A 14,825-nucleotide genomic window follows, 5' to 3' on the forward strand; every position below is an offset into this window, starting at 1 on the left:
CTTGCAGACAGTTAATCCCAGTTCAATCCTGGGCTCCACATGGTCCCCTGAACATAGCTAGGAGCGACATCAAATGTAACCCCAAACTTCCCATCCCCTAAAAAACAATCATCATCCTTTTTCTTTTTTTTTTTTTGGTTTTTGGGCCACAGCCGGTAACGCTCAGGGGTTACTCCTGGCTATGCGCTCAGAAGTCGCTCCTGGCTTGGGGGACCATATGGGACACCGGGGGATCGAACCGCGGTCCGTCCAAGGCTAGCGCAGGCAAGGCAGGCACCTTACCTCTTGCGCCACCTCCCGGCCCCGTCATCATCCTTTTTCATAGCATAATCTTCGTTGCAGGCTCTATGGTTGTTTTTCTTTTTTAAAGAAAGTAGCCATATTAGTTTAAAGTAAATAGAACCTTAGAAAAACCAAGAGAAGTTAAAAATGCAATAATGTCTTAATTATTTTACATAATAAAAGCTAAAGTTAATCTATCATGTACCACTACTACTACTACTACCAAAATGAGTAAATTTTACTATGACTAGTAAAATAAATTCTACTATGATTTTGAGTATGCATTTATTTTTTAAAATCCAGAGTGTGTTGTTTCTTACAGGTTCATTATTTATTTGGTGGGAACCCAGGAAAATCTTGCTCTCCAAAAATGAGATTAGATGACTTCTGGTCACTGAAGTTGTGTAGGCCTTCAAAGGATTACTTGCTGAGGCATTGCAAGTATCTCATAAGAAAACACAGGTAAATAAATGCCACTATGAACTTTTAGTGGACATTATCTGATATTGTTGGTTTTATCTATATATTTAAAAAATTCAGAAACATAGGAGTATAATACTGTGAAGGCTATGACTTATAAATGTCTTCTTATTTGCTCTTAGTTTTACTTTTCAGGGAAAATGCAAAGTGAAAATAGCTATCAGTGCTAGCAATTTTCAAATATAGAACAAGGAAATGTCATACATTACAGATGCTCAATAAGTATTTCATCTTGGACTCTATCTATATCAGTGAAGAAAACAAATAAAATTTCTGCTTTTAATTCTGTTTCCATTCTTAGAAAGGAATAAAAATATTAAGAAATAGGAACCAGAGTGAAAACACAGTGTATGGGGTATTTTTCTTGCATACAGCCAACCTTGGTTCAATCCCCACCTTGTCATTTGGTTCCCCAAGCCTGCCAGAATTGATCCTCAGTGCAGAGCCAGTATGGCCAAGTGTGGCCCAAAAACAAAATACTGAATAAGGAACAGTAAATGTTACGAAAAACAAATAAGTTAGTAAGCACCGTTTTTGTACAAGTGAGGTAGCTAGAGATCGGATTTTAAATAAGAATGTTACAATAGGTTTCACCGCAAAAGAGGACATTGAATGTCAATCTAACAAACTTTAGGGAATCAGTCTTGTAGATATGTGAGTAGAAAAGTATTTCAGGAGCCAGAGTGGTAATACAACAGGTAGAGTGTTCGCCTTGTACACGGCCGAACGGAGTTCGATCCCCAGTATCCCATATAGTCCCCCCGAATCTGCCAGGGGGGCAACCACTGAGTGCTTGCCAGGTATGACCCAAAAATCTGACTGACTGACTGACTGACTGACTAGAAAAGTCTTCCAGACAGGTAACAGAAAAAAATTCTGAGGCTTAAATCCATCTAGATTACTTGAGGAATAAATTGAAGACTGTAGAATTAATTTATTATAATTAGACCGTTGCATTTTTTCACTGTGAATTAAAGGGTAACATTGGACCACTCTAGGTAGAGGAATGACATATTCAGACTTACTCCTTTTTTGTTTGTTTGTTTTGGGGCCACACTGGTGACACTCGGGTTATTCCTAGCTCTGCTCTCAGAAATCACTCCTGGCTTTGCGGAACCATATGGGACGACCGGTACCGAGCCCAGGTCCATCCTGGGTCAGCCACATGCAATGCAAATGCCCTACCACTGTGCTATCACTCTGGCCCCTCTGACTGACTTCTTAATAAAAAACTGTTCTTTCTGGATTTTCTTCCAGAAGTCTAGGGTAATAGCTTATAGAAGCATGAGATTCATGTACTGGAAAAGATGACTTCAGTTTGTTACACTTTAGACTTGGGAGTCATCTATGAGTACATAGGGAAAAGCTGATGTTTGTGCGTGACCAGCAGGGGAAAGGAGCTTAATTAGGAAAAATGAGAAGAGAGAGGAGGGATCTCATTAGTTGCTGAGACTTTATTATGACTGGAAGGAAGGCAGGAAATAGGAGACAAAGATCAGAAAAGCATAGGAAAGGGCCAGGTTTGTACCTTCATGTGTTTGAAGCTCTGGATTTGAACCTCCTCGTGATGGATGGATGGACAGACGGACAATGGATGAATGGATAGAAGGTTCTGTATAAATGTTGAAAGTTATACCAACATAGTTTCTTTGTGGACTTGATATGGGGAAGAGAATATTAGTGAAAGATGACTTTGAAGGCCTATTGGGTCTTGTTTCTGCTAAATCAAGCTGACACTATGAAGCAGTCCATTTTACTACCAAGTTTTTGCAACATTGCAGGTAGAGTCTGAAGTTTATTTCCTTTTTTTATGTTTGGTTTTTTTTTGGGGGGGGCTACACCCATTTGATGCTCAGGGGTTACTCCTGGCTAAGCGCTCAGAAATTGCCCCTGGCTTGGGGGGGACCATATGGGACGCCAGGGGATCGAACCGCGGTCCTTCATTGGTTAGCGCTTGCAAGGCGCTAACCTTACCTCTAGCGCCACCTCACCGGCCCCCATGAAGTTTATTTCTATAAATTAGGTAGAACAGGAAAAATTATCTTATAAATGAAAATTTCATGTTAAATTAGACATTATTCTTGCATTTGATAGAAAACTTATCCTATATTGCTGGCCGGTTAGCTGTTTGATGGTTTTTTATAGAAAGTAATTATTTATTACATTTAATTTACATAAAGATTTGGAGGGAGAGAAATGGTGCTTAAAGATTCCATAAAATTTAACATATAAGTACCACTGTTATTTTTTATTTTAGCATTCCTATTTTCAAGATTTCTGACCGATTTTATAGTAGAAGGGCAAAAGAAAATAATAAAATTAATCTTATTCCTATAGGGAAGAATTAATAGTGGAAGTATAATTCCAGACAACAGACACAAGTTCAATGATAAGTTATTACAGGCAAAAATAAATAAATAAAAAGACTTATAAAAGGAAGGAAAAACAATTTCTAGAAAAACAGATCTCTTTACTGGACTTAATAGGATAAAAGATTGATTAGGTATTTTAGGTTGCAAAGAATAAAAACATACTTAAGCTTCCTCACCCAAAGAATGTATAGGAACATTCTGAGAATTGAGCTGCTTCATTAGTATTTAAACTGTGAGGCCTAATGGAGAGTTGTTTCTGGTTGTTTGGAATATTGGTATGATTCAGTAAATAGGAGCTACCATAATTTCTAATTGAGCCTCTCTCTTGTTTATGTCTATTGATATCTCTGGCTCTGCTTTTTCCCTCAATTTATGGCTTGGTATTTAAAAAAATAATTGGCCAGAGAGATTATATAGTGGTCAGGTGCTTGCCTTTTATGCCTCTAACTCCTGTTCCACTTCCAGCATCACATATGGTACCTTGAGCATCACCCCGAGGTTAGCCAGATGTGACTCAAAAAACAGAAGTAAAATGAAAAAAAATAAGAACACTGGGCTGGAGTCATAGTGTAATGCAGAGCATAGAACACTTGCCTTGCAGTGTGGCCAACCTGAGTTTAATCCCCAGCAACTGTTTGGTCCCCTAGCCAACCAGGAGTGATCCCTGAGCACAGAGCCAGGAGTGAATCCTAAGCACCACTAGGTGTGGCCCAAAAAACAACCAAAAATAAATTTTAAAGAAACAAAAATAATAGTGTATTCTATGCTCATGAAGAGATTCCTTTATAATGCTTATTTGATGAAGAAGTTTCCAGGCTGGACTGATTCTAATTAATAATCCTAAACCTTAAACAAACTTTTTTCTACCATAGTCTGTTTTGTCTGTAAGAGAATCAGTTCATGACCAACTTTTAATCAACAACAGGCAAAGTATAAACCCCAGAAGCAGACTTTAAGTCTGGTTTTATCAAAATGAAGAGCAATGTGATACTTGTATTTATTAAATATAAGAAATTTAAATGTTGAATGTTTAATATTAGACATTATATATGGCAGTTCTAGTTATGTAGAATAATTATCCTCTTAAATAGGAGATACATACAGTGGCTAAAGCATTTACCTTGCATGTGACTGACTCCAGTTCAATTCCTAGTACTTCATTTGAGTTCCTAATACAACCAGGAGTAACCCTGAGCATGGCTAGGTGTGGCCCCAAACCCACCCCTGAAAGATAAAATAAAACTACATGTGGACCCATAGTAACCCAAGCACCACCAGGAGCAACTCCCATGCATTGAGCCAGGAGTAGCCCCCATTCTGCTGGGTATATTCCCCCAAACTATAAAGGAATAAATAAAAATTATTTCTATTTCTAAAGTATTTGCTAAGTACATCTAGTGGAAACTGCAGTACACAAATCTAATCAGTTATTTCCATTTAAACTTAAGCTGGGTCATGTTGTTTTTATAGGGACCAAACCCAGTATTTCTGGGGTGCCATGCAGTACTAAAGATCAGACTGAAGGGTCTTGAACATGATGGTTACACTAGCATGTGCTCTCCCACTTAGGCCACCACTAGTAGCCCCCATCCCTCCACCTATTTTCTGTGGACTACATTGGATTATTTTGCAGTTCTGTTATGTCATGAATACATCTGACCTGGCTGTTTCATGCTTGATTTGGCCTGGCCTGGCCTTTGTTTCTGCAAACTCCCAGCTGCATGGCCCACTTTCCGTTTCTTTGTTCTGATCCTCATATCCAGGTTCTTTTTAGTATCCAAGGTAACTCATCAGACACAAAAAATTCCACTCCATATAGAAGATATCTTTAATAATTTTATCATAATTTTAGATAATTATATTTGCTTATGTTTTTCTAGGTTTGAAGAAAAGGCCCAAATGGATCCCCTTAGTGCTCTGAAGTATTTACAAAATGATCTTTATATAACGGTGGACCATTCAGACCCAGAAGAGACAAAAGAGGTATATGTGGTAATAAGCTTCAGAAATTGAGCGTTAAAAATTTTTGATTCTACTTACTGATTTTATCCTTGTGTTTAAAGGACGTTGAAAAATATGGTGATACTAATCTATGAAGTGGCACAGAGCAAATGAAATAAGGCAGATGAGGGGCCGGAGAGATAGCATGGAGGTAGGGCATTTGCCTTGCATGCAGAAAGATGGTAGTTCGAATCCCAGCATCCCATATTGTCCCCCAAGCCTGCCAGGAGCAATTTCTGAGCGTAGAGCCAGGAGTAACCCGAGTGCTACTGGGTGTAACCCAAAAAACAAAAAAAAAAAAAAAAAAAAAGAAGAAAAGAAAAGAAATAAGGCAGATGAATAGGCATATATTTATGTGCAACTACAGGATTAAAGTCACACAAAACCCTTTGGTCTATTCATAAAAGGATTCCCAGATAGTATAGTATAGAACAGGGGTCTTCTAACTTTTTAAAGTGGGGGCCGGATTACGGTCCCTTAGAGAGCTGGAGGGCCGGACTATATGAGCTACTAATTCTTACTCACACTGCACATATCTTATATAAATAAAATGAAAACCATTTATAAATAAACAGGTCACGCACCAGTATTTCAGTGGGAACTGTGGGCCTGCTTTTGGCTAATGAGATTGTCTGTGTCCGGTTCCATATTTGTCACTGCCAGCCTTAACAAGTGATGGCAAGTGGGCATCAGTTAATCTTGATCTGGTTGGAGATTTCAGATGTTCCATTCTTGAAAAAGTCTGTTCACAGGCATAAGTGCTACCAAAGATGGTGACCATTTTGAGTGCATGGTTCCTGATATTTGGATATGTCTCAGAGGGGAGAGATGCATAGAAATTCAAAAGGTTGCTTGACTTTAAATGCGTCATTCAGAGAGTCACAATTCTGCAGTTCAGCCAGTTCCATTTGGTAAATTGTAAGGACATTTTCAATCTCAACAGAAAATGGGTTACGAAAAAGCTGTATGTCCTGTTCATGGAGATGAAGCTCTTTGAATCTAAATTGAAACTCCTTTTGCAACAATTCTAGTGAAGCCAGACATGTTTCCTTTGGGAATGCAACCAATGGTTTGTCCGCTGACAGGTTTTGAGTTGTTGGGAGATGACTGAAGTTTTCCTCCTGTACTTGTTTGATGAGAAGGCCTAATTTTACTTCAAATGCTTTCACATGCGATGCCATATCACAGATGAGCTTCCCCTTGCCTTGAAGTTGCAGATTGAAACTGTTGAGTAGCTCTGTTATATCTGTCAGAAAGGCAAGGTGCCATTTCCATTCAGCATCATTGAGCTCTGGTACTTCTTGGCTTTTTGAAAGTAGAAAAGCTGTAATCTGCAGAAGTAAGTCATAGAAACATTTCAAAACTCTCCCTCTACTCAGCCAACGGACCTCTGTGTGGTACAGAACATCTTCATGGGCAACATTTACCTCAGATAGAACTTCCTGAAATTGTCTGTGGTTTAGTGCATGAGTTCTAATGTAATTAACACAAGGTACCACAATTTTCATAACAGAGTCCCACTTCAGTGATTTACAACACAGCGCTTGTTGGTGGATGAGGCAGTGTATGACAGTTGGATGAGGATGGTTATGTTTGTCCATCTCTTTTGTAATGTGAGCAATTACTCCTCTCTTAAACCCCACCATGCTAGGAGCACCATCAGTTGTTACACTGACTAGTTTAACCCAGTTCAGCTCCAAACCATTCACAGTTTGGCAAACCTTTTCAAATATATCCACTCCTGTGGTTGTACCTTTGATACTTTGCAGTGCAGCAAGCTCTTCTGTGACTTCAAAATACTCATTTGTCCCACACATATAAATGAGAAGTTGGGCAGAATCACGAACATCATTGCTTTCGTCGAGTGCCAAGGAAAAATAGCAAAGTTTCTTTGCAGAGTTTTGCAAATGGTGCAGCAAATTTTCTCCCATTTCTTCAATCGTTCGTGTCATTGTAACTCCTGAAAGGCTCACTGTACTAAATAAATCGGCCTTCTCTGGACACATCTCTTTGGCAACAGAAATAAGGCATTCTTTAACAAATTCTCCCTCCACAAATGGTTTGCCATTGCGCGCTATTAACTTGGCAACTTGAAAACTTGCCCTCAGTGAGGAAGTATTTAACTGCTTCTGCTTCACAAAAGTATTTTGCTGAGTCGTCAGTGTATGTTTCAGTTGTAATAGTTTATCTTTTCTCACTTCTCTAACCAAACAATCATATTTATCTATGTTGAGTTTGATAGTGGCATTGCAAATTGTATTCTTTGAACACAGCAACTATATTCTGGCATATCAGACACACAGCCTTTTCTTTGTACCACATAAAAAAGTAATCATAAGTCCACTGTTCTTTGAATATTCTACACTCGCCGTCAATTTTTCTTTTTCTTGACATCATTGTTTCCTAGGGATTCCAAACTGATATTAGTGAAATACAAATATATGTGTATGTATACACACAGTGTATGAACCCCCATTAGTCCCTGATGTGAACACTTATCCCTTGCAGGCTTTTCTAAGCAGACCAGCTCAGTCCCTGATAATTCAGTTATATCTCTCTATATAATGCCCAAATTGATATGTTCGGAATCAGCACGTGAACACTGAAAAGGAATTGCAAAATGCATATAAAATTTTCAATGTAACCCCTTTAAAATGCTTCAGCATCGAACCCCGAATTTTCCACATGGGCAATTCAGCACCAAACCCCTAACCTCCCAACCACCGCCCACCCCCTAATTTTGATTTCAGCACTGAACGCCTCACCACCCCCAAAGGGGAATTTTCATATGAGTCACCCACAGCCCAATCGGGCAAAACCCCCCCATCTGGCAAAAATTTATTTCTATGGCACTTTTGACTGACCTTTGGCAGTGGAGGGAGTGGAGGAAAACCTCACTGACAGGCAGGCACAGCACACAGATACCACGTCTGGGGGTGGAGCAGGTGCCTTTTTACATCATATAGTCACCCACATGTGGTACTCCTCACCACGTGGCATCCGGCGCCTTCCAGTGATGTCATCAGCAACACGCACGCCAAGGGCCTGGCACAAGGGTACATCAGTGTCCCTCTCAACACCGGCCTCACGCCCACCCTCCCAGCACACAACATGCCGTGGGCGGAGGCGATTGACGTCATCCCTGAGAAACCGTGACACTGAGTGTATATGCTGGCAGGTATCTTGGCAACCAAACAGCGCTCACTGTTGGCGGGCTGGATCAGACTCCTCTGCGGGCCGTGCTTTGAAGACCCCTGGTATAGAACTTCAACTGTGGGGCTGGAGAGATAGTGCATTAAAACAATTGCCCTGTATGCAGCTGACCCTAATTCCAATCCCTGGCACCTTGTATGGTTCTCATGGATGATCTCTCAGCACACAGCCAAGTCTAGCCTACTAAAATAAAAGAATAAATTTTACTGGGATGTTAGTTTTACATATTGAGAAGAAAATCAAACTTTATTCTGGTTCTATAGTTCCATGCTGCTTTTACTTAACTTATATAGTGTTTCAATATAAACTTTGCTTTTAGTACTCTAAAATCCCTTAAAAGAAGAAGTGGCCAGAGCGATAGTATGGTGAATAGGGCATTTGCCTTATACACAGCAGAGCCAGGTCAGTCCCTGACACACAGTATTGACCCTTGCACAGGCAGGAATGAATCCTGAATGTAGAGCCAGGAGTAACCCTGAACACTGTTGGGGTGGCCCAAGAAAAAAAAAGGAGGGGGGCGCGCTTGACTAGTGGTACATAGCCAACCCTTTTTTGACCCCTGGCATCCCATATGGACTCCAAGCCCTACCAGTAGTGATCCCTGTTCACAGAACCAGGACTAAGCCATGAGCACTGCTGTGTATGGGCCCCCCCCCCCCTAAAAAAAAAAGAGGGGGAGAAAGGAAAGACAGGCTAGTAGGAGTAGACTCCTTGCTGCCTGGATATTTAAACATATGAATGGAATCTATCCTAGTAACACACACACAACACACCACATCACACCATCACACCACAGTTTAACTATAGACTTCTTAACTTCATTCATAGCAGTCCTTAAACTGGAGAAATTAGTAGTAGATCGTGGCATTTAAGTTTTCTGTTACATAACATGGAATGGGAGAAACTGGTTCTGAAAATAATGTTTTAGCATTTGTTTATTTGCAGTGTGAATACATCTGTAGTGAGTTTCATGGTCCTCCAGCCTGTCACTCTGCATTTCTGAGCTTCCATGTTTCTCTTGTGCCAGCCATTCTTCATAGTACATCAAGCAACATTTGAACTATTTTGCTTTATGCCCACAAAAGTGCTATTTATATGCAGTCTGTCTCTTTCTCCCATTCCATTTAGCTGTTTTCTTTGTTTCAGTTTTTTTTCTCTCTCCTTCCCCCTTCTCCCACTTTCTCCTCCCCCCCTTTCTCCCCTCCCCACCCCACTTTCATTTAGAGCCAAAGGGTTGGAAGTAGAATTTTTGAACCACACCCAGCTGTGCTGGAGACGTGCTCTTTTCTCTGTGCTTAGGGATCACCCCTTTTTTCCGACATAGATTTAGATATTGTTCTATCACTTTTAAGCATTGGCTTTATTTGTACTTTTGAGCAATAGATACTGCATATCCTTGGCATCAAAACTTGGGACTTACTCTTTTATAGTTGCCTACTGTTTAAATAAGAGTTGTTTCAGTTCTTCAGTTTGGGCTGCAACCCTTCATCTGTAGAATGTACTTAAGAACCCCACTGAATTGAGACACTTAATGGTCTTTCCTTCACTCTTAGTCAATTCATGTTACTGTTTGAAGTAGGGAAAATTATAATTTTTCCAAATAATCAATTAAGTATGGTTTAATTTGTTATCGTTTATAACTGAACCTAGTTATGAAGATATCATTAATGGTCATTTGTTAGACCCTGTTTTTGAAATTCAGAAATAGATTTCCTTGTTTTTTTTTTTCTCCATTTTATATCTAAAATGACTCTCACTCAGGAATACTCACTTTTCTCGTTTTTTTTTTAAACTGAAACAAAATATTGCAAAGTAAATAATTTCAGCTGCTGAGCTGTAAGTAGGCCAAAGAAAACAGACAGTTTGTTCTTAAAGCTGAGCTAATGGAGGAAAAAGGACATGGAAGTATCTCAAGTACAAATAGAGCCATGAAAAAATTTTTCTTGCAGGTTTCACTTTTTTGTCTTTATTTTTTTTTTTTTTTTTTTTTTTTTTAATTTTTTTTTTTTTTTTTTTTTGGTTTTTGGGCCACACCCGGTGACGCTCAGGGGTTACTCCTGGCTATGCGCTCAGAAGTTGCTCCTGGCTTGGGGGACCATATGGGACGCCGGGGATCGAACCGCGGTCCGTCTCCTAGGCTAGCGCAGGTAAGGCAGGCACCTTACCTCGAGCGCCACCGCCCGGCCCCTTTTTTGTCTTTCTTAAATATTATCAAGTTATGATTTAGTAGGTTACAGGCTTCTATTCCATTTCTGAAGATGCTTTGTGGATCAAGGGTTGTTCGGTCCTAATTAAGATATGTACATGTATTCATTGGCCTCAGAATTGCCTTAGACACTTTTTCAAAACAATAACACCATTTCCATAATACGTTACTATATTCTTATTTAATAGGAAACTGAAATTGCATCTATCCTTAAGAACTACAAAATTGGGGTCGGAGCAGTAGTGCAGTGGTAGGATGTTTGCCTTGCACACAGCTGACCCAGGACAGACCTGGGTTCAGTCCCCAGCATCCCATATGGTCTCCCAAGCCAGGACCTATTTCTGAGCACATAGCCAGGAGTAACCCCTGAGCTTCACTGGGTGTGGCCCAAAAACCCGGAAAAAAAATTTTAAAAATGAATTACAAAATAATCTCTGAGATTATTTATTTATTGATTATGAGCTGCAATGATAGTACAGAGGTTGCTTGCTTTTCACTTGGCCAACCTGTCTTCATTCTCTGAGCTTCCATGTTTCATATGATCCCCTAGCCCACCATGAGAGATCCATGAGTTAAGAGCCAGGAATAAGGTGTGAATGCCACTAGGTGTGACCCTAAGCCCCCTAACTTCCTGCGGAAACCATTCTATTTATGGGGTCAAAGAGATAGTACAAGTGTAAGTCACTTGTTATTATCTCCTCCTAGGGCATCTTAAGGGTGGGGATCCTGTTTGAGTCAATGATATATCTTTTGTGCTAAGGAGAATGCCTGGTATATTGGAAGGAAGTAATACACATCTGTTTAGGGAATGACATAGTTCTTTAAAATAACAGTATAAATATAATTAATACAAAACGTGTAATACTGGCTGAAAACTTGTTTTTCTCATTACTTAAAGCAGTGGGATTAATTTAGGTATCCTTTTCTTAGGAAAAAAGGATTTCTAGAAAAAGGATTTTTTCCCTCTTTTATTTTTAATAATAATTTTTATTTTGCTCAAAGTGGATTACATATCTTTCACAGTAATATTTTAGGTACATAGTGACATTGAATCGGGGCATTCCCACCACCAATGTTGTCCTTCCTCCACCTCTGTTCCCAGCATGCATCCTGTTTCCTTCCCACTCCTTTACTCTCTGGTCTGCTAGTATAAGTGGTCCCCTCTGTGCCTAGCTTGTCATAGATTGGGTATCAATTCTTTTGTCGTTGACTTTGAAATTTGGTGTTTAAGTCTGATTATTTTTTATTTCTACTTAAAGATCAGACAACTATTTGGTCTTGGTACCCTTCATTATTTCCCCCTCAATTTGTGAGGCAGAACAAGATGGTTCAAGTTATATGGTTCTGTTTGAAGGAAAGAAAAAAATAAAATGGGACAAAAATCAAACAAGCAAAAAATGGGTAGCATCCTTCTAGAGAAGGGGTCTCAAACTCGCGGCCCGCACGTTTACGGCCCTTCATACAACATTTTGTGGTCCTGCCCTAGAGGAATCTTTTTTGGTTTTGTCTTGTTTTAGTTGTTTGGGTCACACCCCCAATGTTCAAGGCTTACTACTGACTTTGTACTCAAGGATCACCCTGACTTTGCCTCCTGTGGCCCCCAGGTAAATTGAGTTTGAGACCTCTGTCTAGAGGCTATAAATAACAATTTGAGAGAAGAAAGGGAAAAGGGAAGAAAAACATAACAACAATACAAAAAGAAAAATCAAACAAAAAATCCAAAAAGCACCACAGCAATAAAGACCACCAATAACCACGGCCAAAAAAGGATTTTTGTTTTGTTTTTCAAATAATAGTTCCAAGACTTTGCCCAATATGTTGAGCAATAGTAGTCCAGTAGAAAAAAATCAGCATGTATTTCATTTAAATGTGGTATTCTTGTCAGTATTGGGTGAATTATCTTACGTAAGATGTGTTGGGTGATGCGCAATGTCTAATAAATTATCAAAATAGTTCTATTTTCTCCAGTGAACTTAAGCAGCTAATTTGAACCATTTCTTTTACAGTTTCAGCTCCTGGCTTCAGCTCTGTTCAAATCTGGTTCAGACTTTACAGCGCTAGGTAAGTTTTTTTGATGAAGCATTACCTTTCAAAGGCCATGGCACGTGACAGGTTGGATTTTGCTTTCTTTGAAATGAGGCCTTATAAGTAAATGAAACGAGTGTCAGAGTAGCCTGTGAAATTCTCATTAACCTGCAAGGTAATTAATCAGGAATTATCACTAATAGATTAATCAGTTTATAGTTCATGTAGTTATTGAGTTATACAGCAAATAACAATGAGGCACAATTGAAATTAAATTGTATAACATTAGTTTAGAATATATAGGTTATACTTTAAAATAGATTTATTGCTGGAATTTTTTCCCCTCTCTGTTTTTCTTTTTTTTTTTGTTTTGTTTTGTTTTGTTTTTGGGTCACACCCGGCAGTGCTCAGGGGTTACTCCTGGCTGTCTGCTCAGAAATAGCTCCTGGCAGGCACGGGGGACCATATGGGACACGGGGATTCGAACCAACCACCTTAGGTTCTGGATCGGCTGCTTGCAAGGCAAACACCGCTGTGCTATCTCTCCGGGCCCCCCCCCCCCCCTGTTTTTCATGGAATTGTGTGATATTGCAAGAGTGATCATGTCACAGGCAACAAAGAAAGGTTTTGAAAACAGCAAATAGAAATATTTTTATCTCAAACATAATTGTTCAAGATAAGTTCTTTTGAAACCCAAGTGTTTCTCAAACACCCCACATATAGACTTCAGTCTTCATTTAGGAGTCTCTTACTGTTATCAGTTCTAAAAGTAATGAAACTAGTAAAGTTGAGTACTATAGAAGTTCCAGAGCCTGGGGCTTTTATTAGCTGATTTTTCAAGGATCTTAGGAGTAGACTTTTATTACAGCTTGTTTTTCAACAAGATATTAGCCTTTTAAACTGTAGTCACTTCCAGCTTTCTTCTTGTTCTTATTAAAAAACTCAAAGTGGGGGCCAGAGAGATATCATGGAGGGTAGGGCTTTTGCTTTCTATGCAGAAGGACAGTGGTTCGAATCCCGGCATCCCATATGGTCCCCAGAGCCTGTCAGGAGCAATTTCTGAGCATAGAGCCAGGAGTAACCCGAGTGCTGCCAGTTGTGACCCCAAACCCAAAAAAAACTAATAATAATAAAAAAATAAAAAATAAATAAAAAACACTAAGAGGGTCCCTGAGCTGTACCACAGAGAAAAGGATGCTTGCCTTGCACGCGGCCTACCAGGTTCAGTCATCGACTACCCAAGTTAGATTGTTGCCATCCTATATAGTCCCCTGAGCCTACCAGGAGTGATTCCTGAGTGCAGAGCTGGGAGTAACCTCTGAGTGTTGCCCAGTGTGGTTTCCCCCCCAAAACAACAATATAACAACAACAACAAAACAAATCTACAAAGTGAATGCTTATAAATCTCATTGATGCCATGCCTTCAGTATTATCAAAAACTAAGATTTTGGGGCCAGAGTGATAGGACAGCAGTAAGGCTTTTGCCTTGTACACGACCAACACAGAATATACCCAGGTTCGAATCCCAACATCTGATGTGGTCCTCTGAGCCTGCCAAGAGTGTCTTCTGAGCGATTTCTGAGTATAGAGCCAGGAGTAAACCCTGAGCGCCACCGGGTGTGACCCAAAATAATCTAAGAAATTTTTGATAGCATAACAGTAAAATAACAGTATATTATATATTATATACACTGAAATATTTCTTCTGGATACGTTCATTTTTCCATTATGTGTTATTTTGCTTAATGTTAATCCATGCTTCAGAGGGAAAAAATAGCATTTATAATTCTGATGTTTTGTTGCAGGAACAGGAAAGAATAGCATAGTTCTTAGCATCTTGCTTTTTCTTTTTCATAATGGATACTTCCTTAACAAAGGCTTCTTTCTGATTAATGCAATTCAGTACTGAGTTTTTAATTCTGGATTATTAGGATCGCATCAGACAAGGCTCTGTGGGTGCCTATAAATTATGAGTCTTGAAGATTCTTTTAGAAATTTAGGCAATTGTTTTAAAGTTCACATGACTCACTTTATTGAGACATGACAGTCTGGAACTAAAGTCACAGCATGTAATTAATTCCCTGAGCACAAAACTTGCTGTAGCCCCTGAGCACTGCTGGTTGCGACCCCGAACCACCAAAATATTTTTAATTAAAAATTAAATTTTAAAAAAGGAAGAAAGGAATCCCAGCCTCTCATAGGGAGTCTAGGTATAAGCATGATTTTATATATCTCACGTTCTTACG

At 39.4% G+C, this 14,825-nt stretch overlaps 1 protein-coding gene across 5 annotated transcripts in view; it reads left to right on the forward strand.

Annotated features, from left to right (window-relative positions):
• The window catches only part of MKLN1 (muskelin 1), a 393,778-nt gene that overhangs the window by 374,716 nt on the left and 4,237 nt on the right, over positions 1-14,825 (forward strand). For all 5 annotated transcript variants that reach the window (XM_049774456.1, XM_049774465.1, XM_049774473.1 and 2 more), the window contains 3 exons: positions 605-744; positions 5,015-5,117; positions 12,561-12,615. In XM_049774456.1, the coding sequence (XP_049630413.1) occupies positions 605-744; positions 5,015-5,117; positions 12,561-12,615 (298 nt within the window). The remainder of the gene's footprint in view (positions 1-604; positions 745-5,014; positions 5,118-12,560; positions 12,616-14,825) is intronic.

The sequence above is a fragment of the Suncus etruscus genome, chromosome 1 (assembly GCF_024139225.1).
Source record: "Suncus etruscus isolate mSunEtr1 chromosome 1, mSunEtr1.pri.cur, whole genome shotgun sequence".
NCBI classification, from domain to species: domain Eukaryota; kingdom Metazoa; phylum Chordata; class Mammalia; order Eulipotyphla; family Soricidae; genus Suncus; species Suncus etruscus.